The sequence below is a fragment of the Botryllus schlosseri genome, chromosome 10 (genome assembly GCF_051294905.1).
Source record: "Botryllus schlosseri isolate E-star chromosome 10, Bs_hap1, whole genome shotgun sequence".
NCBI lineage: Eukaryota > Metazoa > Chordata > Ascidiacea > Stolidobranchia > Styelidae > Botryllus > Botryllus schlosseri.
In genome coordinates, this window is record NC_137245.1 from 544,616 (window position 1) to 572,235 (window position 27,620).

At 41.6% G+C, this 27,620-nt stretch overlaps 3 protein-coding genes and 1 long non-coding RNA gene across 5 annotated transcripts; 3 read left to right on the forward strand and 1 right to left on the reverse strand.

Annotated features, from left to right (window-relative positions):
- Nucleotides 1–7,921: 7,921 nt before the first annotated feature.
- LOC145448243 (uncharacterized) lies at nucleotides 7,922–13,623 on the reverse strand. The gene is made up of 2 exons (XR_013917838.1): nucleotides 11,201–13,623; nucleotides 7,922–11,170 (listed from the first exon to the last, which is right to left on the reverse strand). It is a non-coding gene; the product is annotated as an uncharacterized LOC145448243 (long non-coding RNA).
- A 4,640-nt stretch (nucleotides 13,624–18,263) lies between these two features.
- LOC145448755 (uncharacterized) lies at nucleotides 18,264–19,353 on the forward strand. The gene has a single exon (XM_080327214.1). The coding sequence runs from the start codon at nucleotides 18,514–18,516 to the stop codon at nucleotides 19,351–19,353; it is 840 nt and encodes a 279-aa protein (XP_080183340.1). The 5' UTR covers nucleotides 18,264–18,513.
- Nucleotides 19,354–19,357: 4 nt separating this feature from the next.
- Nucleotides 19,358–24,802, forward strand: LOC145448231 (uncharacterized). 2 transcript variants are annotated; one of them, XR_013917834.1, is made up of 2 exons: nucleotides 19,358–22,636; nucleotides 22,727–22,900. XR_013917834.1 is itself a non-coding variant. In XM_080326591.1 (2 exons), exon 2 carries the CDS (start codon nucleotides 22,896–22,898, stop codon nucleotides 23,733–23,735), a length of 840 nt encoding a protein of 279 aa, XP_080182717.1. In that variant the 5' UTR covers nucleotides 19,358–22,636; nucleotides 22,727–22,895; the 3' UTR covers nucleotides 23,736–24,802. The 2 variants fall into 2 exon arrangements, 1 of the variants encoding a protein (XP_080182717.1); XM_080326591.1 differs by having other exon boundaries at nucleotides 22,727–24,802.
- Nucleotides 24,017–27,213, forward strand: LOC145448232 (uncharacterized). The gene is made up of 2 exons (XM_080326592.1): nucleotides 24,017–27,018; nucleotides 27,087–27,213. Exon 1 carries the CDS (start codon nucleotides 24,017–24,019, stop codon nucleotides 26,435–26,437), a length of 2,421 nt encoding a protein of 806 aa, XP_080182718.1. The 3' UTR covers nucleotides 26,438–27,018; nucleotides 27,087–27,213.
- The last annotated feature ends 407 nt before the right edge of the window (nucleotides 27,214–27,620 follow it).

Genomic DNA, 27,620 nt, shown 5'->3' on the forward strand with positions numbered 1-27,620 from the left:
ACGTGTGGCCCGTTTTACGGCCTCTTTCCCCCTCATCGCAATTTCCCCTGAGGGACTTGATTGTGTGGATGCCAATGCATGCGCATGTATTTGCGATGCTCCTTCGTTGCTTGGGAACCTGGGAATTTTCATTCTAAATAGAGACTGTTAGTTGATTTAAAAAAGAAGTTGATTTAAAAAAGAAAATGCAATGCCATTCTTCGTAAGCACTTTAACTAACCAGGTACGTTCTGAAGATGACATGTGTTTGAAATGATTGTTATCCGGGATGTTTGAACAGATTTCGGCGCATCTACTTGGTCAAAAGTGGAAGCTTTTAAAATTTGAAGTCAACCTGGGAATCTCAAAAATGAAACCAAGCATTTGATCATTGAACAGAATATTGCACAGACGATGCATGGCGTACAAAATCGTCGTTTAAAGAAAAAGAAATTTATTGATTGATTTTTACAGACTTTCACCAAATGATCGCACTGAGAAAAGGGCATGTGGTGCTCAGCAACAAAAGCAGTAATCAGAAGTTCGGTTTCCTCTTTTCCTTGGATAAATCAATGCCTAGTGCAGATTTGCTTACTTTCATACTGTGCATATGCTTGGCAGTTTTACTATGTGCCAGTAGTAGCATCGATTAATTGGCATTTCTCATTTTGATCCCACGGCAAACACAAAAAACTGCTTCCCTTCTCGTTCTCCTTTAGCCACTCTTTCAGTTTCTCATCGCTTAGCCAACTCTTATTGAAAGTCTGTAGTTGGCTGTCCTTCAATTCATTTTATCAAGCAATGAATCCTTCTCGTTGGACTGCAGAAACGCACTAAATGATATAGCCCAACTTGTCAAAATGAGCCCTGCGGGTGCATAGTCCATTTCTGACAGGTCCGTTATTATACAGTATGACTTGAGCAGTTTATATAGTTCCTGTTGGCTTGAGCAGTTTATATAGTTCCTGTTGGCTTGAGCAGTTTGTATAGTTCATAGCTATTGTGTGCCTCGCCTTGAAGATTCATCAATAACTATAGATCTCACATCGGTGGAAGTCAGAAAACTCTGATATCCCGATATAATGCTGCTGGTTAACCGGCTAAAAGAGTTCGTTGCTAATGCAATTTACACTTTTTAGTTAGTTAACATTCTTTGTTACACCCGCTAACATTCTTTGTTACACCCGTTGAGCGTAATTAAACCTTTGTTTATATTTTCAACGAGTTCGGTACTCGTAAAATGCACAATCGGAATTTACTGTGAAGTGTCAAGAGTTGAAAAGCTTTAACTAATACCTAGTTTGAAGTGACTGAATTAGAAGGGGGAATTTTAAAATTTCGAAAGTGATTATCCAGTTTGGGGCTACTTTGTACGATCAGGAAATGGTGAGAGGTCAGACATCGTGAAACCTATAAAAACACGATTTTTCGTAAAGGTGGATCTACAGGAGCGATGGGAAACGACCTTGTTTAAAACATAAGATTTTCTTGATACAAACAAATATGTTCCTCGGGTACTACAAACAAATTTGTTCCTCGGGTACTAGCTAACAAGCACGATGGAAAACTATTTCAAGCCAACGAAAGAGTCGCTGGATAGGGTTGTTGCAGAGCTAGCAGCTGTCGAAATAATAATACTATATAGCTAATAAGATCTTAGTTGCTTTCACACCTTATTTAACGTCCACTTGCAAGTAATAATTATATTTATTACACGAGCTTTCGGAGCGCCGCTCCTTCATCAGGTGTTAAAGTGAAAGTAACGCAACAGATTTTGAATTCATACATATACGCATATTGTGACATCATAGACAAAAGTACTTTCAGACCAGAAAAAATGTATACATTTATGACTTCATAAACAGGAAAATCGAAGTTCGTATTTTAAGCGGCTACAGCCAGTTGTGGCACTGAAAATGAGATTAGAGTGTTTACAGTAATTGAATGAACACCCGCCGAATATATCAACTGCAGCTTCGCCTGGTGTAATGTGACATGCAGCCTCGACCTATATATTTAGCCCTTGATGGAACGTGTTAAATAGGTCGATGTATTTTTGTTCTGTGGCCTTGCGCATGATTGAGTTCTCGATGTTCCCGGCCAACACGTTGATTATCATATCATTTTCTGAGTGTCCTGCTGAAGAAAAGTGCTCACCGACAGGCTTCGGTCTGTTGTTGCATTTAGAATTATCGTGTCGATGACCATTTATTCTCTTATGGAGTGAGTGGTTGACCAGTTCCTCCAACCTACCAGGCATTGCCACATCAATTTCGGCAACGAATTAAATATATCAAGTTATTGTTGGACTTGCATGTGTAGTGGCTATTGGTCTTGTGCTTGGTTTGCCCTCTGCAAATCACGGTGCTGATATCGAGAATCGCACATGTCTTACACGATGCTTGTCCGCAATTTTCTACGCCGTTTTCTGTCTTGAACGAGGTAGTCTGCTGTTCACCAAGATGCTCCGCAAGTTTCGTGGCTGTCTGAGGGCAAGGAGAGGCCTTTTTGGAAATACCTTTTTACATTTTGGATCATTTTCCAATATCCGTTGGTGTTTCCGTAAAATACTGCTGATCTTTAATACTGCTGATCTTTTCTACTCCAGGAAAATATGTAGCAACCAGAGGCACTCTGCGGTCTTTTTTGTCGTCGTCATTATTATTATTGGTACTGCAATTGGCAAGTTCTTCGCGTGGAACGTTGATGGCCTTAGTTGATTCGACTTTTTATCAGATATTGATCATAGCCTGATTTTATTAGTTCATCCGTTACAACTTGCAGATGATTATCCCTGTCGTCTTTTTTTGAACAAATTCTATGTCTTTTTTTGAACAAATTCTATGTATTCGGAGAGCTTTGCTGTATATTATGCCTTTTTTACAATGCATTGGATGAAAACTGTGAAAGTTCAAAATTTTACCGGAGTCCGTTGGTTTGCGGTAAAGTCATGTGGTAACATACCCTTCTTCGATTCGGACGAGATGGTCGGGGAATGGGACTTCGCTCGTCGAGTTGTCCTTAGTCAGCCTGATATTTGGATGAAAGTCGTTCATCGACTCGTGAGAAACCTTTTTAGTGACGCTTCTCCGTGGGTCCATATCATAAATATATCATCGATATATCTTGTGTAGAATATTGGCCGTAATTTTTGCGTCTCCCTAAGATCTTGGTCATTCTTGTTCTCCTTGCAATCCGACAGCCACGAAACTCGCGGAGCATCTTGGTGAACAGCAGGCTACCTCGTTCAAGACAGACAGCAGGCTACCTCGTTCAAGACAGAAAAACGACGTAGAAAATTGCGGACAAGCATCGTGTAAGACATTTGCGATTCTCGATATCAGCACCGTGATTTGCAGAGGGCAAACCAAGCACAAGACCAATGGCCACTACACATGCAAGTCGAATTACTTGATATATTTAATTCGTTGCCGAAATGGATGTGGCAATGATGCCTGGTACGTTGGAGAAACTGGTCAACCACTCCATAAGAGAATAAAATGGTCAACGACACGATATCTCTAAATGCAACAGATCGGGCCTGTCGGTGAGCACGGTGAGCACTTTTCTTCAGCAGGACTTTCAGGAAATGATATGATAATCAACGTGTTGGCCGGGAACATCGAGAACACAATCATGCGCAAGGCCACAGAACAAAAATATATCGACCTATTTAACACGTTCCATCAAGGGCTAAATATAGATCGAGGCAGCATGTCACATTACACCATGCGAAGCTGCAGTTGATATATTCGGCGGGTGTACATTCAATTACTGTAAACACTCTATCAAATCTCATTTTCAGTGCCACAACTTGCTGTAGCCGTTCAAAATACGAACTTCCTGTCTATGGCATCAAATGTATACATTTTTCTGATCTGAGAGTGCTTTTGTCTATGATGTCACAATATGCGTATATGCTTGAATTCATATTCTTTTGCGTTACTTTCACTTCAACACCTGATGAAGGAGCGAAGGAGCGGCGCTCCGAAAGCTCGTGTAATAAATATAACTATTACTTGCAAGTGGACGTTAAAGACGTTAAATAAGGTGTGAAAGCAACCAAGATCTTATTATTATATATATCGTCTGCTATCGGTTCAACGAATTACTCAACTATATAGCTAGTATGCTATCGGTTCATCCGGTTCAACGAATTACTCAACTATTTAGCTAGTAAGCAACTGAGACGAGCATTTTTAGCAAGATACTACCAGCTACCACAAATGGTGCAAAGTGTGAAATACTAGCAACCACAAACGGTGCAAAGTGTGAAGAGTATTTTCATGACATTTTTCCAAATACTGAAAAGCGATAAAAAGGATGATTGAAATGGAAAGGAGACAGGAAATTCTGTTCTGTCACTATTAATGAATATACAAGAAGCAGTGAACTTGAACCTGCACTGATTCAGAACCCGTTAATTCAGGAATGGTAAGAATCAAAGGTTCTGGTTCTCTTCCAGATGAAAGAGTAGAGAATTTGGCGAAAGAAAGATTGCAGTTTACCCTCAAGATATTGCTGCTATACGACGGATGGTGCTAGTGTGAGGAAGAGTTTTGGAAGCATGATTTGTAGTGTCCACCATCTGTTTTGGGCATGGTTATCATTTAGCAGTAACTGACTTGTATGCGAGGCAAAATAATCTAGTAAACCCAATTTTTGTTGTCGAATCAACTTTTTGGCATGGAATTCAAAAATAACTTCCGTTTTTCTTCATCACGTTATCGGCAAATCAAATTTGGAACTGCGACGAATCGAGATTTCCCATCGACCCAAAGCGCTGCATAGTAAGCCGACAAGGAAAAGTCGTATATAGATTACCTGCGGCGCTGCTCGCCTAAACACCACGATATTGGCCTGCTGTTGAGTAGACGGCATCGCTATACCCCCAATCATTGTCTATAGCGGAGAAAACTTGAAAAGCACCTGGCACGGTCCTGATGCGTTACCAGGGACGTGGTGTGATGAAAACGGGGCACTTCTTCGATGGCAGTCAGAGATCGAAAAAAGTTCACCATCATCACCAATGAATGTTTTCCATGAACACGAACAGAAATTTATGAACGTTGAAATAAATTGTTTTTTGTGCCTTTGGATAGACGAATGTTAGGGTCGGGGTCCATTAGGGTGGGTGAAAAGGGAGATCGGAAGTGGGTTGGGGTCAGGTATCCCAAGATTATTTAGGTTGGGGGTTATTAGGGTTGCAGGAGGGGGATATTAGGGCTGTGGGAGAGGGGATATTAGGGTTGCAGGAGGGGGATATTAGGGTTGGGGCTAAGGGATATTGGGGGTATCGGGAGGGGGATATTAGGGCTGTGGGAGAGGGGATATTAGGGTTGCAGGAGGGGGATATTAGGGTTGGAGAGGGGGATATTGGGGTAGCGGGAGGGTGATATTAGGGCTTTGGGAGAGGGGATGTTAGGGTTGAGGGAGAGGGAGATTGGAGGTGCGGTAGGGTATCCCAAGATTAGGGTAGGTGTTGGGGGAAAGGGGGGTTAGGTTGAAAGTTGGGTTGCATTACCCCTAACCGGGGTTTAACCCACCTCCAATCTCCCTTTCCCAATCCTAATATCCCCTCTCCCACAGCCCTAATATCCCACCTCCCGCAACCCTAATATTGTCCTCTCCAACCCTAATCTAACTTGACCCTAACCCACTTCTCTTTTCACCCACCCTAATATCCCCCTCTCACAACCCTAATATTCCCCTCCCGCAACTCTAATATCCCCCCTAACCCACCTCCTACCCTAATACTCCAACGCTAATCTTAAATTTGAGACGACATCATTTTTAGAGTGAAGTGCCCCTTAACGCTTCGATCAATAATCGATTAATATTATAAATTATAATCAAATTACCCTTTATAGCTAAGCTTGCTCAACTATTCGCCAATCCAACTGCATTTAAATCCTTGTTATGCCAACTCCCATAAAAGCATTTCCAGTTGAAGTTGGTCATATGCTCTGAACTCGCACAAGAATATTTAGCAATGTATTTTGAAGGTAACATAATTGTTTCAATTCCAGGCACATACCGACTTCAAAGTTGACTCCTCATCTTTTTGATTGCGCATCACGGGAGTGGAGATGTACAATCGTGGATCGCGGTTAACAGCATCGCCATCATCCGCACATCCAAGAACGAGAGAAGACCGGTAGAGATGACAATTGATCTACTATGCTATTGCGCATGGATCTTAGTTATCCCAAGGTCTACCAAATAATGCCGTTCATTCAACGGATAGAAATTCAGGATTTCAGTCAAATAAGCTTCTCAGTTTTTAGAAAAAATATCCAAATATCAAGCAATCATTGAAACAATGTAGGCTATTTGACTACCCTAGCTCCAAGTACTTGGACTGTGAGTACTGCTTTCTCTTGTTATGAAGTGTAGTAGTACTGCTTTCTCTTGTTATGAAGTGTACTGTACGTATTGGATTGTGTGAATTGCACAATAATTTGTTTTCAAGTAGCTAGACTTTGCTGTGCCTTCAATTTGTTTAATTTTCGTTTTTTAGTGGCACTGTACATAGAGCTGTTCGAAAATTGAATCCGATTTGAATTGAGACAGAATTAGTGTGCATTTCGACCATTTTTGATCATGTAACCAGTCAATATGTATTGAACTGTACATACCTCGCTTTCTTTTTGAATCCTGTTCTTTTACTGTTATTATTGTTCTGTGAAATCCTTATCGTAGGCTATTGTGTATCATGTTGATGGTAGGTAGGGCTGGGCAAAATCGAGTACCTGAGTGATTCGATTTTGAATCACGTAATATGCCTCGAGTCGAGTAATCGAGTATCACTAATTATGACGTCATAACACAACGTAATAAGTGAAAGTTCAAATATGTACCTTTTATGGCCACCACAAAAAATATAATGTCGGTTATCCGTCACATGAAAGATAATTGGGTATTTTGTAGAGCATACCGATTTTATTGCACTTGGTAGCAATGTTGTGGAACGATGACTTCGGAAATCTGCTAGTTCCAGTAGCGTTTGTAGCTTTGTAATATGTCTCGTAGACGACGATACGACCAATCTACATTTTAAGGCTTCAACAGTGAAAATTACTGTCGAAACTATAATTCTCGTTGATAAATTAACTTTCAGTGGCGAGGAGCGTATAATTCCAGTACTCGAAAAAATAGTAAATTATTACTCGAATCATTATGCCCAGCCCTGGTTGATGGTTATAATTTCTATGGTGTTAGTTTGTATCGTTCAATTTGCATACACTGTTATGTTTAATGTACATTCCTTACAACCGATTCTTTAATATGAAAGATTGCCTCGAGAAGAGCCTGTGGAGGTATTTTAGATTTCAGGTATATAGTTTCGAGCTCTGCAGCGATAGGTACGGACTCACTTCAGACCACACAATATTCTGACATACATCACTACCACCAAATGCGGCATCTAAAAAAATCCGATTATTGTGTGTTTTTATGTGCAGAGATGCTCGCCTTGAAGTTTACAGTGTATCATTCAACACTCTGACTTCGTTTCTGACTTCGTTTCTAAGTGAGTAGTAACGGTCCAAGTTATTCATGGTGATTGCAAAACTTGTTGTTTTGTTCAGATCAACTGCTGAACAGGATTGCTTTATGCTAGGGGCTTGCAGATAACGAGACAGGCTGTGTTAATCATAACATAGTAAGATAGAATGGGGACAGTAGTTGCCACGAATGTATTCCGGTCATCTGGTTATGTGCTAGGTAAGTAGCATAATTTGGTTCAGATAATTTGTATGTATGTAGGCAGTAGGCCATCCATGAGGTAATTTCAACGTAAGAACATGGAACAGTTTTGACACCGATGGGATTTGCATGGCTTTTAGTAATTTTACGAAAATGAACAGTTTCAGAACTCTCAATCTCATCAATTTTTAGTTCTTCGTGAGAACTAAAAATTGATGAGATTAAATCTGAGAGAGAGAGAGAGAGTCTTTATTTTCATCGAACCAAAATACATAACAAACGGCAGTGATGGTGGTACAGAAAATATGCGTGCACAGTATTCGGTATTAGATAGGAATGATCGATAAGACCATGAAGGTCATCTAGTCTGATCACACCAGCATCAAACAAGTACACTTGACTCAGAACAGTCTGGCTGTAAGAAATGTTTAGTTAGGAAAGGAAAGCAGAAAAAAATTAAACAATGGTAGCAAATGATCAATGAAGCAATGTCTGGGCGAGGTAGGGCAACGTGTTAGTGTAACGACAAGAGGTGATCAAGTAGGGCTTTTTTGAATCTATTATAAGGCAATTCACGGATATGTGATGGTAATGCATTCCAGATGATAGGTCCCGAGTAGTCAATAGATCTCTTAGTTAGGTTGCTGTTGGGGTAAGTAGACGTTTCCTTTAGACGAAGATCTCGTGTAATGGGAATGGACATGTTTAGCAGGTATGAAAAAGTCATCAAACACAGGAGGCAGACTATTGGAAAAATATTTGGAAAAATATTTGTGAACAACTTTTGATACTTCGAAGCGATACAGTTCATCAACTCGCAAAATTCGATGCTTACGGTAGTAAGGCTGATCAGCTGGTGCTGTTATTAATAATTTGCAAAGCTGATCTGGAAGCAATAATTTCAGGAGCTAGTCAAGGCAAAAAAATGGCACAAAACTTTTGCTAATGCTCAGTTGAGCAACATGTTATCTCACAGAAATGTTCACCGATACCGCACTGAAGTGATATAATGGGCTGTTGTGCTGTTTTTCCAGGCCCCGAGCTGCATACAAATTCGTCAGCGAAAGTGGTTTCTTGGCATTGCCGACGTCAAGAACAATCCAACGTTTTCGGTAACCCTCAGGCCTACTCATGCTACTTGATGTGTCTAAAGTCTATTTATACACAGGAATAAGATCGGGCCTACTCCCGGGATTAATATGAATGCCATCAAAGAAATTGAGGCGGTCATGGAAGGCCATATAATAAGTCTCTTCCGGTTTATATCACGCTTGATAAAATGAATAGTTCGCACATATTTTTGTATGATGATATTAGGCATAGCAATTGAAACTTCCTTGTCTTTGACAGTTCGTGAAAATTGAGTTAGAGAGATGGCAAGCTGATTGGGTTTGTTGACCCGCCTTTCAATAATAAGGCTGAGATAGCGACACACGTTTGGGGTAAAAAGTGCGTGTTCCATACAGTCTGATTTCTTCTTACAGTTTTATACGTCCGTTCCATTCGAAAGGAAATTTCTCCACCATTGGCATGGTATCCATCAACCGCAGCTTTTTCAAGCTGATCTCTGGGGAGAAAAAGATACCACTTGATACAACCTTTACAGCACCAGAGAGGCTAATATTCTTGTGCTCAGATCCCCCACATCTTCTCAAGGTAATTATATTTTGAAGTTGCTTAAAAACTTACAAGTTGTGTGGGACTGTTCATTGCAGACTGCTAGGAATTCTCTGCTTTCGTCAAGAAGTGCGTGGTCTAGGTATATGGATATTGAGGGCAAGGGAAATGACATACTATGGAGTCGTGTTCTGGTACTCTATAACAGTGCTCTTCAACCGGGGTTTCCGTACACCCTAGTGTGTACCAGAATTTTAAAAGGGTGTACCATATCCGAATTACAATGAGCCGATAGCTAGCTATCACAAAGGCAGGTTTATGCGTCAATACAGACAGGTTGACGCACAGGTCAATGAGCAATATGCTATGATGTTTATCTCAACACCGTATAAAATTGTGATGTCATAAGCAAATATTTCTCCTATTCATTTAACCGTCGACAATGGACCAATGGTTCCGTTTGGTGTAGGAAAAGATGCAGTTAACGAACCATGTGTTCAGCTAGCGGTTTGTCTTTTAGCGATTCTTGAGGAAACCGCCGCGATAACTCAGACTTCTTGAATCGGTAATTCCTACCCGACGTCAATAAAATACCTCAATGCACATAAATGAAATGACGTAGCCAGCCAGGGTCGAAACAGCTTCCATGTTGAAATCGAAACCCTATTGTCTTAAAATGCCGATTTTATGTCCAATATTTCGCCATACATTTGCAATTTAGTATTTTGTTAATACTGATTCAAGTTAACGGCATACGTTCGGAGGTTACTGACATCTCTTGCAGCCCGTGTGCTACTATCGTCTCTTTGTGGGGCAGGCCTTATTAGGCTGGTGCGTACGCTATCATCGCCGGTCTGAAATACCGCTTCTGCAGCAGTTAGCTTTACTTACTTTCTCCCCAATACTGTTTCATTTAGGTTGATTATGCTTCGTAATGTCATGCTGTTTTTGGGCTGACACGAAATATATTCCAATTTGCGGGACGGACTGACTGACTGGCTGCAAATTACCAAAACATAGAGATCAGAATAGGTGTGTCAAGAGTCGAGATATCAAAAGATGGGAAATATCTGAATCATCTGAAGTTATCAGAATTGCAAAACAGACTTGGAAATTTCGATTCGTGAAAATAATCCGCCGTCGCGGAGGTGATGTGACACTGTACTTATTTCTTCGCGAAATGGAGTGATTGACAACCGCTAATGTCTAGGCCTGCGGAAAGAGGTACATTTTTCCTGGTTCAAGAATGCAAATAAATGCAAATTTGTCCTATTCAACTGCAATATTAGAGAGCACTAATCAGTTGAATTTATCAATGCAAGGCAGAGGATATGTAATTGGGAAATCGATAGCCCTAGCCTTGAATCCAAAGTAAAGTCGACCGTACATCAGCATCTCGATGTGTTGCAGCTGAATTTTGAAGCCTATTCTCCAGAGGACGAATATTTGGATCTTGTCTCTCTATTGTGAATCGTACAACCGTTCACAGATGAAAGGCTGGATTTGGGCAACTTGACCAGTGAACATATTGAACTACGATCAGATTTGGTTCAAAAGTCAAAGTTCAAACAGTCTACACTTTTTTAAATTCAGGAGTAGTAAATTCAGGAGTATCAAAATCTGAGTCAAAAAGCGATTTCGATTCTTGTCCGTATGCCTACGGCATATCTTTGCGAGCAAGGATTTTCATCAAGAATGTTGATATCCTTATGAGAGGAAAGGACTTGTTTATTTTTGTCCTTGATGTTTTTGTGGCATATATACACCGACTCATGATACACATACACACGATCTGCGCATATGCATACCATGAGTGCATGATGTGCATATATGCCGCTGGACAAGGAAGTGCAGATATAGCCTTTACCTCTCCATGAAGTGCAGATATAGCCTTTACCCCCCCATGTTATCCCAGAATTGCATGAGCGCCAAGCAGGGAAGCCATGGATACCAGTGTTACTAATCAGGTCTTTAATCTAACCCGGCCGGGAATCGAACCCACGACCTGCCGATCAAGAAGCCGGACGCTTAACCCTTACGCTATCTTGTCGGTAAAGTAAGGTAAGGAGCACTCGAAAAAACACTACTGCCCAACTTCGCGCTGCAGCCAGACGGAATACAGCAGCAACGGCCGCATTGGATATGTCTGGCATTATTTTTTATGTAGTGTAGTATTTTGTATTTGTATGTACAGTGGTGCACAAATTCGTTCGTTATACAACACAATGTAACAAAAAAAACTTGGTTCTAATCAATTTTTCCCTATTGCTAAGCAACATTAAGTGGCAAAAATCAGCTTTATTCCATATAAACTTAACTTTTGTGGTTTAGAGAATGAAATTCTAACATCGCACTATTTTTGAGAAAAGAAGTGAAAAATGTGGCTAAATGGCATCCAAAACAATTTAGTAACTTTTAAATGTTAATATACTCATTTATATTATATACATTTAATAGATATTTCTGTTTGCAGGGTTGAAATTGAGGTTTTGATATTTTATGATTTGCAATTGATAATTTTTTAATATTTTTAATATAACTGGGAAGAAATTGGGGACATACAAACGGTAGCGTTTTTGATGCGTATGCAAGGAGGGGTTCACCAAGTATCCGTGACATCTTTGCCTTTGGGATAGTAGCGCTACCGCAGAACACCACAAAAAGCACATATGGCCAAAACGAAACGAATTTTGTGTTGGAGAGAAAAAACATAAAGTAAAAAGCAAACTCGGTTGGTTAACCCAAACAAAGTACTTACGCCTCCCCTACACATAAAACATGGCCTTATAAAGCAATTTGTGAAAGCATTGAATAAAAGACGCATTCCATTTTCTCCAGAACTTGTTTCCTGAACTATCAGAAGCTATAGTAGAAGTTGGTGCATTTATTGGCGCACAAACTTAAAACATTTTCAAGTCGAATAATTTTATCCAAATGCTTAATGATGTTGAAAAGAAGTCTTGATATCGCTTTGCAGATGTGGTGAATGGGTTCTTGACAATAATAAGGAATATAACTATGCCAAACTCGTTGCTAATTAGTTAAAGAAGCCTTGATGTTAAGCGAAGATTGCAGTTTTTCTGAAATTCGCCCTCCTTGACCGAGTGTTTCATGTTTTTTCCTTAATTAAAATCCTTAATCTCGGCGACATGCTCGGCAAAAACCAAAAGGACTGGTTTACCCGTAACTCAAGTGCTCTAACGTTCTTTGAATTTCAGCTTTCGACCTTATTTTTTGACATGTCCGTTCATCGTTTATGAGTGGTCCGTTCATCGTTTATGAGTGATTATATATGATGAGTCATATAGTTATCGCGAGCACTGATTGACTTGTTTTACGAACTCGGGATTTAAAAATGTCTCACGTAACAATTTGAAACACATTACGTATGATGCGAATGCGACAATGGCTACAAATAAGGTTTGACCAAAACTATATGGAAAAAGTGATTTCTTGTGACTTTAATTGCTAATTGCTACTCATACTCTGTCACATTGCCTTCATTTTGAATCTGGATTACGCATGGGCATATCTTAATGAACAGGCTTCATCACAGTCAACGAATTTCCTGTTTAGTTCAGGCAGACAATGGTTTTCGTCCACGCGTCAACATTCAAAAGTCAGGTTTTATGGTATGAATTCCAAGCAACCTTTCGCGGGCCGCACAGAATGGCTACGCGGGCCGCACTTTGCCCATATCTGATATATAGATTAGGGCTCATCAAAAATGACTTTTTTTCTCAAATCGTACTGGCTGGCTACTTGATAAAATTGTCAAGGCCGTATCAGACGAGGCGATGTCGGCCGATAATTTCTCTACCATCATGTGAGAGATCGTTGCACTTGAACCTGCCCGGGGATGATTGACATATAGAAATCGTTTTTGTTGTTGTTGAACAATGTACATTAGGTAAAAAGTCTACGTGATTGTGTCTCATTCTATAGATTATTGATAAAAAAAACAATTAGCCTGAAAGAAGCTTACAGATTTCAAAGCGTTTGAAAGTAGTTGCTCAAGGATGGGCGTGCCACCGACCATAGAACGGCGAGAAGACTAGCAATCAAACAACCACGGCTATTGATTGGCTAATCGGCTATGCTTCAATGATCACGGCAGCAGCAGCTTGCTGATTATGTGTTCAAGAAGTCTGCTACCGGCGGGGATTCTGAGTTCGCATTGTTAAGGCTGTATCAGACGAGGCGATGTCGGCCGATAATTTCTCTACCATCATGTGAGAGATCGTTGCACTTGATTAGTTTCAGAAGGCGTTGACCCGTTGCATTTAAACCTGCTCGGGGATGATTGACATCTGCGAATCGCATTTAAACCTGCTCGGGGATGATTGACATCTGCGAATCGGTTTTTTGTTGTTGTACAGGTCAGGTACACTGTACTGTACAACGTACATACTACCGTATTATGATCAGTGATGGGCGGATAGTGATTTCTGAGGATTCGAATCCATCCGACAGCTCAAAGCTCTGATGAGCAATCCTTCCGAATACGAACAATCTCATCCAAATACCCATGCAAATCCGAAAAATCTTGTCCATATTCCAGAAAATCCGAACAGAATAAATATTCCGAAGATTCCCAATTGTGCAGCGGAGCTAGATACATTTAGGGCCAAGAGTTGGTTGGTTTATATTTGCTTGGACCTTTGACAAAACAACTTCAGAGTGCTACCAGTCCTATAACAAGGGGTACACTGTCCGTTTTGGTTGTCGAGCTGACGATTTTTTTCTTTCGACTTGAAAGTCAAGTCACTTCTGGTCAAAATTATCCGGAAACAAAGTCACAACTAGCCGAAAATATTCGAAACTAATTCTGCAATATGGTTATGATGTCTGTCAAATGTGTTCATGCTGCAATGTCTTGTCGAATAAAACCTTCTCTGAACCATGGTAGTATGGTATTTGTAAGGGTAGGTCAAAAAAGTTGAAGGTAGCACAAGTTTTGACTGCCGTGATAGCTGTAGAAGAATATGCGCGTGCTGATGCTACTCGAAGGTGGTGGGTGCATCCGATTTTGCAACGCCGGCTTATACTGGATAAGTGGAGCGGCTCAATAATTTAGTACTACATCGCAGTAATTCGTTTCGCAATGCCTCGCCAGAAGGTCCGTCCGCCAAACGGCTTGAGCAAAAGTGACGCTATTCAAGTCTCGACACTGGTTTATATATGGATACGCATGAGCGCATCTCTCACTTCTCTCATCGCCGGCGATGTCGCCGAGTTAATTGACACTGTCAATTAAAATCGGCGGCGATTCGGCCGATGGCAGCGATGATAAAACAAACACTAACGCTCCGCCGACATCGCCTCGTCTGATACAGCCTTTAGTATTTTGGCAGGTGATGATTTCAGATTAATTCAGGACATGTTGAGTTACGAAATACATGATACACAGCTGATTGGACGATAGAAGATCTGAAATCAAACTGCTAGTATCCCAAAAGCATTTTCTACGACCCGCCTAGCTCTACTTAGCCTGTAGTTGAAAATTCTCATTGCTCTCCCAAGAAAACGTTCAGGGTATGGTTTAAGCATACCAATTTGTAGTGGAAAGGCATCATTACATGCCACAAAATAAGGCATGATAATGTTGGTCGAAGGCGAAAAGTTGGCTGGAGGAATTGCCAAAGTGTTATTTTCAAATCTCTTTCCAATTTGCGAGTTGCTGAACACACCTCCATCACTGTGACGTCCAGAGTCACCAATATCAACCAATATAAAACGGTAATCTGCATCACAGACAGCCAAAAGAACGAGTGAAAATAGCCCTTATAGTTATAATATTCACTGCCGGAACTGGAGGAAGCCTCAAGTATAAATGTGTTTCCCATCCATTGCACCTATGCAATTGGGGAATTGCCAAATGCTGTCAAAGTCACGAACGATTTCTTGCCACTTTGCTGTTGTAGGCGGAACAAGCTCCAACGCAATGAGTTTATTCCATATAGCCTTACAGCATTCGTCAACAATCACCCAAACAGTGGTGTGACCAACTCGGAAAGAAAACGACAAGTCTTGTTGGGTAGCACCAGTTATCAAATACCTGCAAATACCAAATTTGAGATATTGGATCACAATCTTATATCTTATCTTATATCCAACCTCAATGTAACAATCAGTCTTCTTTGGGGAGCAATTGCTTTTCTAAAATTTGTATCCTCATGGAAAATATCCTCCTTTATTAAATCCAATAATTTATAGAATTTTTCTCTCGACATCCGAAAATATTTATGGCACAGTTGCGGGTCCCCATTTTCACACAGAAGACTTTCTGCCAAGAGAAACTCGGACTTCTCATCTCTTTCCCGCCATAAGTCATGCGTCCAAAATGATCTGCTCAAGAAAGTTTCATACACCAAATTACAGCAGAGAAAATACAAATTCAGCAGCTAAATGACACACCTGCCGACACCTGGGGAAGCATCTTCAAATAAACTGTAAGCCAAACAAGCTTTCTAAGTCACATTACGAATCTTTCTTTTCCTGTTGTTCATTTCTCCGCTCAAATTACGATATACTATTGTGTACGGTACTACTATACTAATGTGCACTGTACCCAAAAGCTCGATAAAATGGGACATCGATGGAATCTGACATATCTACCATGCTACCTAATCATTTCAAAGGTTACGTTCTTGAGATCTATTGGTATCAGAAATTTCGATTCCAACTCGACACACTTTGACCACTTGTTTTTCGGGCAGTGCATAAGGTAGGTTACATAAAACCGAAATCCATTACGCTTCCATAACGAGATACACACAGGCTATATATCCCAATCATTTTCGCTCTGAAACTATCAACTGTCTCATGGACTTCAAGTACCGGTGTGACTCTTCACAAAGTATGCCTACTGATACAGCTGACGGCACAAAAGTGCTCTTGCAATTTTGCTTCAAGATCTACAATGACCTCAAGTCAATCTTAATTCGATAAAGAAACTATTGTAGTCGTCGTAATAAATACAAACCAGGGTAAACTACAGCGGTGATATGGAGACCACGCTCAGTAAGTGATGCGACCTCGCTCGCAACTCGCGACAAAGTCGACAATTTTCAACTTTAGGCTGCTGCACACTGGCTCTCGCCACACGACAAAACGAGAGAATCGCGCCTGTCTGTGACAAAACCATGCACACCGCGTCGCCAGACTACGCAACATAGCGTCGGCGAGCGGGCTGCGCAACTCGCCGACAAAGTTGAAAAATTCCAACTTTGTCGCGAGTTGCGGGCTCAGTCGCAGTAGAAAATAAGCACGCGCTCTTATTCTAATCGTTCAACTTCCTAATTTACCATTCTCGTGTACCAGATGCGTAATTTATCTTAGGTTACACGGTGAAGGCTGTGCAGGATTGACTCAGGGCGCAGTATGATATCCAACAGACCCAGAAAAAGAATGATTCAACCTCAAGTTGATAACTTAGAGATGGATGAACGTAACTTAGAGATGGATGAACGAAATGAACATGACAGAGAACATGACTGTTAGCCCGCCAATGCCAATGACGTGCTTGACATTACGAAAGTACCGGTAGGCCAAGAAGAGTAGGACGAAAGTACCGGTAGGCCAAGAAGAGTAGGCCTATGTATCATGAAGATGATATCTGATTGATGGACTATGTCAGGGCGTTTCAACGATTAGACACCTTCTTTTTTATATTCTTTGTATCTTGGGTACTATGTGCATCTGCGTCTTGAGTTGAAATATTAAACTGAGTTTTCGAATTTGAGAATATCTTAGTGGCATTATGGTGTATTCCTTATTAAAATTCGGAGCATCAGCAACATGCTGTCAGTACACTTAGATAACACATATGTGCAGGAAGTATCTTGATGTGTTCTTCGATAATCAAGAACCTGTACACAGTGGAGGCCTTACGAACGGGGGGCACTGGGCGAGACTTAACGGGGGGCCCCCTAAAAGTATCTAACCGTAACTTCTGGGGGCGGAGCCCCCCAGACCCCCCTTTCCCGCGGTAAGGTTGGGCCAGGTGCTGGATTCGGCTATGTATATTATTGCATGTGTCCAAGGATAGACTACATCAAGACTAAGTAATTCTACCGCAGACAGAGACGTGTTGATCATCGGGATACGGGACTTTTCTAACAAATGCAGAGATTTGATGATGATTGACACATTCGTACGGATTCATATTCTTGCTTGGTACACGGATTTCCATGTTTATTCGTTATTATCATTGAAAAAACGCATAATCCGAATAGGGGGGCCCGGGCGACCGCCCACCCTAAAACCACCACTGCCTATACAGAACAGATAGGCCTACGTTACCACTCGGTGTCCCAGTGTGCAGCAGAACGCAACTACCGCGATCGTGACATGATCGGGGAATTACCAGTTTTAGTCGTGCCGCAAAGCCAGTGTGCAGCAGCCTTTTGTCGCGGAGTTGCGCAACCCTGTCGCAGACGTGATTTTGTGAGTTGCCGGAAACTCCGGTGTGCATAGCCTCGTCGCAGACAGGCGCGATTCTCTCGTTTTATCGGGTCGCGAGCTCAGCGTGCAGAGGCCTCAACAGTCGCGTGTTGTCGTAATACTTTCTCATATCTGCCAACATATGGATCATCGGTATCATATCTGCCAACATATGTGTAGTCGCCGTACGGCCCTAAGGTGTCACTGTGGCTCCTTCACACTCCCGCCGAACAAGGAAGTGGACTCAGTGTCATTGTTACCTCACAACGGTAACTAGGTCTGACCTATCGTGGTGCAATTCACTGCTTAGTGCACGTGCGTTAGTAGTAGGATCGTTTTGGCATTAGTTCAGTTATTAGAATAGGAATAGTTAGGTTTATTGCATTGCTAAAATAGGGCTAGTTAGGTTAATTCATTCATTGTCTCACTGTTTTGATATCTTTTGTTACAGTCAAACTAAATCTATAAATAAAATAAAATAAAAAACCCGGAAGACACATTGTCAAGTAAGATGCTTTGTATTTGATAGCTTAGTACATACTTGCCAACAGCTTAGTACATACTTGCCAATGCTTATTGTATTTCATTTTTAATAGAAAACACGCACCAACAAAGCGAGTCTTTTTCTCTGTGCCGAAAGGGAATATAAGCAGCCAGATATTTCAATCCACCCTGTGGCGCGATCTGCGGGTTGCGGCTACATTAGTTTTTTGACAATTTTCAAATCTGTTCGTTGGAACACCTTCATCAACAAAGAAAACCAAAATGGCTGAAGAAGCTAATTCAAACTTGCTGCTAGTGGAGACCGAAGAGCAAACTACGGTACCGGTACGTAATGATAAATCAAACAATGCCCAGGACGGCACAAGCAGTGGTTCTTTTGGCCTCGAACAAATCCAAAGAATGTCGAACACTGACAAACAAAGAGAAAACAAAAAGTCAAAGTCAGCTGTGTCGACTATTCACAAATCAAAGTTACTGAGGTCACATTCTATGACTCTAAGGAGCCTGCCGACCAAAGGTAGGCCGTCCTTGTCATCGAGCCACTGCTCAAACAAGCCAACAACCCTACCGGTATTTGCCAAATCACTGAAATCACGATCATCCGTCTCAAGCACTGCAACAGGATCAAGCTACATGAGTAATTCTCAAATACTCAGTTTACAAAACTCGAGGGATGTTCACCGCGACAAAAAGGCTGAAATGAACAAAAAACACGTCCAGCATCGCTTTCAGCAAGAAAATGACGCCTTCGAAGATCAGATAAGATCTGAAGAGGAACAGATCTACCAGGAATTACGACGTCAAGAAGAGGAAGAAAAGAGGCGTCAAGAAGAGGAAAAGAGGCGTCAAGATGAGGAAAAGAGGCGTCAAGAAGAGGAAATGAGACGTCAAGAAGAGGAAGAAGAAAAGAGGCGTCAAGAAGAAGAAAAGAGGCGTCAAATGAAATTAAAACGTAAAGAAGAGGAAGATCGGAAGCGTCAAATGGAGTTACGACAAAAACTCGAAATCGAAATGCATAAAAAGAAAGCTCTCGAAGGCAGAAGGTCTTTGAATCAAAGATTGAGGAATAACCTACAAGAAATTGACGATAGAACTGAGTGAGAAAAGCTACAATCAAAAGCTCAATTCGAGGAAATTATGATTGAACGGGACTATATAACGGCTCTAAAAGCACCCAAATTGTGCATCAACCAACATCAAGCTCGAACTCCGTCACAGTATCCGAGAACGCCAACGTCCCACTGGCACCTGTGGTGAAACCAGAACCGCAACAACTTCAAGAATCGTCGGTGACTCCAAATCTCTCAGAAACAGGTACGTCGGCTATTTTCTCACCCCTTGGAAGTTCATATTGTTCCTTACCAATTCGCAGTGTGGGTGCTATGAATGCAAGTAGTGTGAGTGCAACGAACGCCAGCATTACGAGCATAAGTAGCCCTAGTACTGTGATATCTGGCACTAACGCCTATCTTCAACCTTCTAACTTGGTTTGGTCTAATAGTCCCATCATGTCAAATCTAACAAACATGGTAGCTACAACTTCTCCGCTCACTGCTTTGAATCGTAAGCCTATTTTGGATTCGAGAAGCCCATCTGGCCCAGAAGTAGTGCCAAGTTCCATTTTGGCTTCCACAAAAAATGACTCATGTTCGTCTGCCAATGTTAGCCCCGCCCCGCCAGTAATTCAACCAAACCTTTTGCCACCCTTAGAACCCCCAATCTTTTCTGGTAATCCAAGTGACTTCAATAGTTTCATGGACATTTTTGAAATAACAATTGGAAACAAAATTATAAATCAGAAACAAAAACTGGTGTACTTGATGCGTTACACCAAGGGACCAGCAAATACTCTCGTCAAGAGCTGCTTATACCTTGATGCAAACGACTGCTACCGAGAAGCGCTGAACCTGCTACAAGAGATGTATGGCCAAAAGTTCAGAATCGGACCTTCTTGTTTAAACTTAATATCCTCTGGTCCTCAAGTAAAGTTGCATGATCAGGATGGCTTGGCGATTCTTTCCGCCGATCTTATATCCTGTGTAAATACTCTCAAAGGTATTAACTACCAATCCGTCTCGCTGGAGACAATTGATAAAATCGCACTCAGAATGCCCTCACAATGGAGGTCAGGCTGGCTTGGCGTCATGGATCATATCCTCCATGAACTGCAGGGCGACGTGAAAATGAGTGACCTGTCGGCTTACGTGCGTAAAAAGGTACGTGAAGCGTCAAATGTCCCTCCCCGTGAACAAAGTACAAACAACAAGCCAGTTGTTGTAATGCAAGCAAAATCAAACTTTGCAACTTCAGTTCGTGCTGGTAATAACGACGCCAAGGATGACCGTGGATCATCGTGCGTAAAATGTAAGAAAAAACACTTTCTCAATCAGTGCCAGGAGTTCCGCGATATGGACGTTACTGGCAGAAGGGATTTTGTGAAAAATAATAAGCTATGCTTCTCGTGCTTGCAACCCGGACACTGGTCTGATAAATGTACCAGAGATAAACCATGCAAATATCAACATTGTAATGGAAAACATACAACACTCCTGCATGTGAATCCAGTGTCCACAAACGATGAGAACAAACCCGTCGTCCAAAATTCTGCGGCTTCAACTGTCGCCCAAGAAAACGCTCCAAAGGCTCATGGACCTGTGAAATTCAATGCATTCGCCAAATTACCTGAAGAAAATGTGTTACTCAACGTGGCACCTGTCCGCGTCAGAATTCGAGGAACAAACTGCTATATTGCTACACACGCTTTCTTTGACAACGGAAGTCATCTTTCCTTCATTAGTGAAAATCTTGCAAATGAACTTTGCCTCCAAGGCGGTCAAACAGAATTTGATCTTCGCACCCTGGCAGGATTATCCGGTTACAAAGGTAACGTATTCGATAATCTTGAGTTATCCGACTTCTATGGTACAGAATATGCTCCGTTCACACCATTAGTATCCACTGACTGTATTGGTGTCGAGGACGTTGATATTCCCAGACAAGAAGACGTCAACCAATTTCCGGAATTGCAAGACGTGTGTATTCCAAAACTAGCATCCGAAGTTGGACTAATAATTGGAAAAGAAAACAGATGGTTTCACAAGCCCTTGGAGGTAATTCATGGTCCAAATGACTATTATGCAACAAGAACGTTTGCAGGCTGGATGATAAACTGCCCGGCCAAAGTGGCAGATGGAACAAAAAAGGTATTTTTTTCAAAGCCTGCTACGAATTCGCCCAAACCCCTATATCAGCTGTGTCGTGATTTTGTGGACTCGACAACGAATGAAAAACAAGAACTGTCACAAAATGATAAACTGTTTATTGAATCTGCAGAAAAATCAATGGAACTGTATAATGACATCTCACTTAATGATGGTCTGTTACAGGGGCCAGATTGGACAAAGGACCTGGTTGAAGTCTCATCCGGTGTCCACAAACATATCGTTGGCATCCAAGGAGATGTCCGAGCTGTGATTCACCAAGCGAAGGCTTGTAAAGGAGACAAGGATCTGTTTCGACTCCTACGGAAGAAAGAATTCCCCTACTCTGAAATGAACTCAAGCTGTACGGTCAACAATAACAAATACTTTCCAAAAGGACCGATATTTCCAATTAGCCTCTCCTTTCTGTGGAGGATCTGTATAACAGTAGCGTGGTATCTTGCAACTTTCTGCAAAGTCTTCAAGGCATTGGTTTTCAACTTTGTCAACCAAATCAAAGTTAGGTCCAACCTGTATCGATGGTGGAATGTACCGTCCGAGTTGAATCCCTGCAGACATCGCCTTGAGAGGCCTTTCTGCTGATACACTTCTAAATTTGTCTTCTTGTCAAACAATACACAGTTGCTCCTAGTCCAGCCACTGTGGACCTAACTTCCAAAGTACACCTGTTGTATTAATAAGCTTGCCCTCTTACATAAGAGAGAATAACTTGAGTTTTGATTTCGTTAAATAATTACCATTTCGTTTGGTAGCACCTGCTGACTGCGTGAGTGTGTGTATGTGTGGAAATCTCCAAATTCGGAACAAATTTTGAATTTCCAAGGGGCCAGGATGTAGCCGCCGTACGGCCCTAAGGTGTCGCTGTGGCTCCTTCACACTCCCGCCGAACAAGGAAGTGGACTCAATGTCATTGTTACCTCACAACGGTAACTAGGTCTGACGTATCGTGGTGCAATTCACTGCTTAGTGCACGTGCGTTAGTAGTAGGATCGTTTTGGCATTAGTTCAGTTATTAGAATAGGAATAGTTAGGTTTATTGCATTGCTAAAATAGGGCTAGTTAGGTTAATTCATTCATTGTCTCACTGTTTTGATATCTATTGTTACAGTCAAAGTAAATCTATAAATAAAATAAAATAAAAAACCCGGAAGACACATTGTCAAGTAAGATGCTTTGTATTTGATAGCTTAGTACATACTTGCCAACAGCTTAGTACATACTTGCCAATGCTTATTGTATTTCATTTTTAATAGAAAACACGCACCAACAAAGCGAGTCTTTTTCTCTGTGCCGAAAGGGAATATAAGCAGCCAGATATTTCAATCCACCCTGTGGCGCGATCTGCGGGTTGCGGCTACATTAGTTTTTTGACAATTTTCAAATCTGTTCGTTGGAACACCTTCATCAACAAAGAAAACCAAAATGGCTGAAGAAGCTAATTCAAACTTGCTGCTAGTGGAGACCGAAGAGCAAACTACGGTACCGGTACGTAATGATAAATCAAACAATGCCCAGGACGGCACAAGCAGTGGTTCTTTTGGCCTCGAACAAATCCAAAGAATGTCGAACACTGACAAACAAAGAGAAAACAAAAAGTCAAAGTCAGCTGTGTCGACTATTCACAAATCAAAGTTACTGAGGTCACATTCTATGACTCTAAGGAGCCTGCCGACCAAAGGTAGGCCGTCCTTGTCATCGAGCCACTGCTCAAACAAGCCAACAACCCTACCGGTATTTGCCAAATCACTGAAATCACGATCATCCGTCTCAAGCACTGCAACAGGATCAAGCTACATGAGTAATTCTCAAATACTCAGTTTACAAAACTCGAGGGATGTTCACCGCGACAAAAAGGCTGAAATGAACAAAAAACACGTCCAGCATCGCTTTCAGCAAGAAAATGACGCCTTCGAAGATCAGATAAGATCTGAAGAGGAACAGATCTACCAGGAATTACGACGTCAAGAAGAGGAAGAAAAGAGGCGTCAAGAAGAGGAAAAGAGGCGTCAAGATGAGGAAAAGAGGCGTCAAGAAGAGGAAATGAGACGTCAAGAAGAGGAAGAAGAAAAGAGGCGTCAAGAAGAAGAAAAGAGGCGTCAAATGAAATTAAAACGTAAAGAAGAGGAAGATCGGAAGCGTCAAATGGAGTTACGACAAAAACTCGAAATCGAAATGCATAAAAAGAAAGCTCTCGAAGGCAGAAGGTCTTTGAATCAAAGATTGAGGAATAACCTACAAGAAATTGACGATAGAACTGAGTGAGAAAAGCTACAATCAAAAGCTCAATTCGAGGAAATTATGATTGAACGGGACTATATAACGGCTCTAAAAGCACCCAAATTGTGCATCAACCAACATCAAGCTCGAACTCCGTCACAGTATCCGAGAACGCCAACGTCCCACTGGCACCTGTGGTGAAACCAGAACCGCAACAACTTCAAGAATCGTCGGTGACTCCAAATCTCTCAGAAACAGGTACGTCGGCTATTTTCTCACCCCTTGGAAGTTCATATTGTTCCTTACCAATTCGCAGTGTGGGTGCTATGAATGCAAGTAGTGTGAGTGCAACGAACGCCAGCATTACGAGCATAAGTAGCCCTAGTACTGTGATATCTGGCACTAACGCCTATCTTCAACCTTCTAACTTGGTTTGGTCTAATAGTCCCATCATGTCAAATCTAACAAACATGGTAGCTACAACTTCTCCGCTCACTGCTTTGAATCGTAAGCCTATTTTGGATTCGAGAAGCCCATCTGGCCCAGAAGTAGTGCCAAGTTCCATTTTGGCTTCCACAAAAAATGACTCATGTTCGTCTGCCAATGTTAGCCCCGCCCCGCCAGTAATTCAACCAAACCTTTTGCCACCCTTAGAACCCCCAATCTTTTCTGGTAATCCAAGTGACTTCAATAGTTTCATGGACATTTTTGAAATAACAATTGGAAACAAAATTATAAATCAGAAACAAAAACTGGTGTACTTGATGCGTTACACCAAGGGACCAGCAAATACTCTCGTCAAGAGCTGCTTATACCTTGATGCAAACGACTGCTACCGAGAAGCGCTGAACCTGCTACAAGAGATGTATGGCCAAAAGTTCAGAATCGGACCTTCTTGTTTAAACTTAATATCCTCTGGTCCTCAAGTAAAGTTGCATGATCAGGATGGCTTGGCGATTCTTTCCGCCGATCTTATATCCTGTGTAAATACTCTCAAAGGTATTAACTACCAATCCGTCTCGCTGGAGACAATTGATAAAATCGCACTCAGAATGCCCTCACAATGGAGGTCAGGCTGGCTTGGCGTCATGGATCATATCCTCCATGAACTGCAGGGCGACGTGAAAATGAGTGACCTGTCGGCTTACGTGCGTAAAAAGGTACGTGAAGCGTCAAATGTCCCTCCCCGTGAACAAAGTACAAACAACAAGCCAGTTGTTGTAATGCAAGCAAAATCAAACTTTGCAACTTCAGTTCGTGCTGGTAATAACGACGCCAAGGATGACCGTGGATCATCGTGCGTAAAATGTAAGAAAAAACACTTTCTCAATCAGTGCCAGGAGTTCCGCGATATGGACGTTACTGGCAGAAGGGATTTTGTGAAAAATAATAAGCTATGCTTCTCGTGCTTGCAACCCGGACACTGGTCTGATAAATGTACCAGAGATAAACCATGCAAATATCAACATTGTAATGGAAAACATACAACACTCCTGCATGTGAATCCAGTGTCCACAAACGATGAGAACAAACCCGTCGTCCAAAATTCTGCGGCTTCAACTGTCGCCCAAGAAAACGCTCCAAAGGCTCATGGACCTGTGAAATTCAATGCATTCGCCAAATTACCTGAAGAAAATGTGTTACTCAACGTGGCACCTGTCCGCGTCAGAATTCGAGGAACAAACTGCTATATTGCTACACACGCTTTCTTTGACAACGGAAGTCATCTTTCCTTCATTAGTGAAAATCTTGCAAATGAACTTTGCCTCCAAGGCGGTCAAACAGAATTTGATCTTCGCACCCTGGCAGGATTATCCGGTTACAAAGGTAACGTATTCGATAATCTTGAGTTATCCGACTTCTATGGTACAGAATATGCTCCGTTCACACCATTAGTATCCACTGACTGTATTGGTGTCGAGGACGTTGATATTCCCAGACAAGAAGACGTCAACCAATTTCCGGAATTGCAAGACGTGTGTATTCCAAAACTAGCATCCGAAGTTGGACTAATAATTGGAAAAGAAAACAGATGGTTTCACAAGCCCTTGGAGGTAATTCATGGTCCAAATGACTATTATGCAACAAGAACGTTTGCAGGCTGGATGATAAACTGCCCGGCCAAAGTGGCAGATGGAACAAAAAAGGTATTTTTTTCAAAGCCTGCTACGAATTCGCCCAAACCCCTATATCAGCTGTGTCGTGATTTTGTGGACTCGACAACGAATGAAAAACAAGAACTGTCACAAAATGATAAACTGTTTATTGAATCTGCAGAAAAATCAATGGAACTGTATAATGACATCTCACTTAATGATGGTCTGTTACAGGGGCCAGATTGGACAAAGGACCTGGTTGAAGTCTCATCCGGTGTCCACAAACATATCGTTGGCATCCAAGGAGATGTCCGAGCTGTGATTCACCAAGCGAAGGCTTGTAAAGGAGACAAGGATCTGTTTCGACTCCTACGGAAGAAAGAATTCCCCTACTCTGAAATGAACTCAAGCTGTACGGTCAACAATAACAAATACTTTCCAAAAGGACCGATATTTCCAATTAGCCTCTCCTTTCTGTGGAGGATCTGTATAACAGTAGCGTGGTATCTTGCAACTTTCTGCAAAGTCTTCAAGGCATTGGTTTTCAACTTTGTCAACCAAATCAAAGTTAGGTCCAACCTGTATCGATGGTGGAATGTACCGTCCGAGTTGAATCCCTGCAGACATCGCCTTGAGAGGCCTTTCTGCTGATACACTTCTAAATTTGTCTTCTTGTCAAACAATACACAGTTGCTCCTAGTCCAGCCACTGTGGACCTAACTTCCAAAGTACACCTGTTGTATTAATAAGCTTGCCCTCTTACATAAGAGAGAATAACTTGAGTTTTGATTTCGTTAAATAATTACCATTTCGTTTGGTAGCACCTGCTGACTGCGTGAGTGTGTGTATGTGTGGAAATCTCCAAATTCGGAACAAATTTTGAATTTCCAAGGGGCCAGGATGTAGCCGCCGTACGGCCCTAAGGTGTCGCTGTGGCTCCTTCACACTCCCGCCGAACAAGGAAGTGGACTCAATGTCATTGTTACCTCACAACGGTAACTAGGTCTGACGTATCGTGGTGCAATTCACTGCTTAGTGCACGTGCGTTAGTAGTAGGATCGTTTTGGCATTAGTTCAGTTATTAGAATAGGAATAGTTAGGTTTATTGCATTGCTAAAATAGGGCTAGTTAGGTTAATTCATTCATTGTCTCACTGTTTTGATATCTATTGTTACAGTCAAAGTAAATCTATAAATAAAATAAAATAAAAAACCCGGAAGACACATTGTCAAGTAAGATGCTTTGTATTTGATAGCTTAGTACATACTTGCCAATGCTTATTGTATTTCATTTTTAATAGAAAACACGCACCAACAAAGCGAGTCTTTTTCTCTGTGCCGAAAGGGAATATAAGCAGCCAGATATTTCAATCCACCCTGTGGCGCGATCTGCGGGTTGCGGCTACAATATGGATCATCGGTATCATATTCTTGCTAATACTACAAGAAACGGTTAGTTTTGTTGATACAATACATTTTCACTTACCGATCTTGGACACTACCGGTCGTAGCTTTAGAGGAGTACCGGTATTCATCCGTGGAAATATAGTGTGGACGGGAATCAGTGCGACATTAGCTTTCAAATAAGACCAACTTTATTGAGTTAAGGCGCGCGGGTCGTCAGCTATGGGATTAGAAATTATGCTGCGTTCAGATTGCTGAGCAGTTATTTCCGCCGGGCAAGCAAGCGTGACAACGGGTGTTGGGTATCTATCCGTAGGTTAGTTATCTATACTTGGTCCTTCTCAGATCGTATCAGTCAACGTCTGCATAAAAGGAGAAAAGGCAGGATATTTGATGACAAGATAAGATGTTGTCAAAGTAGTCTTTGTTGC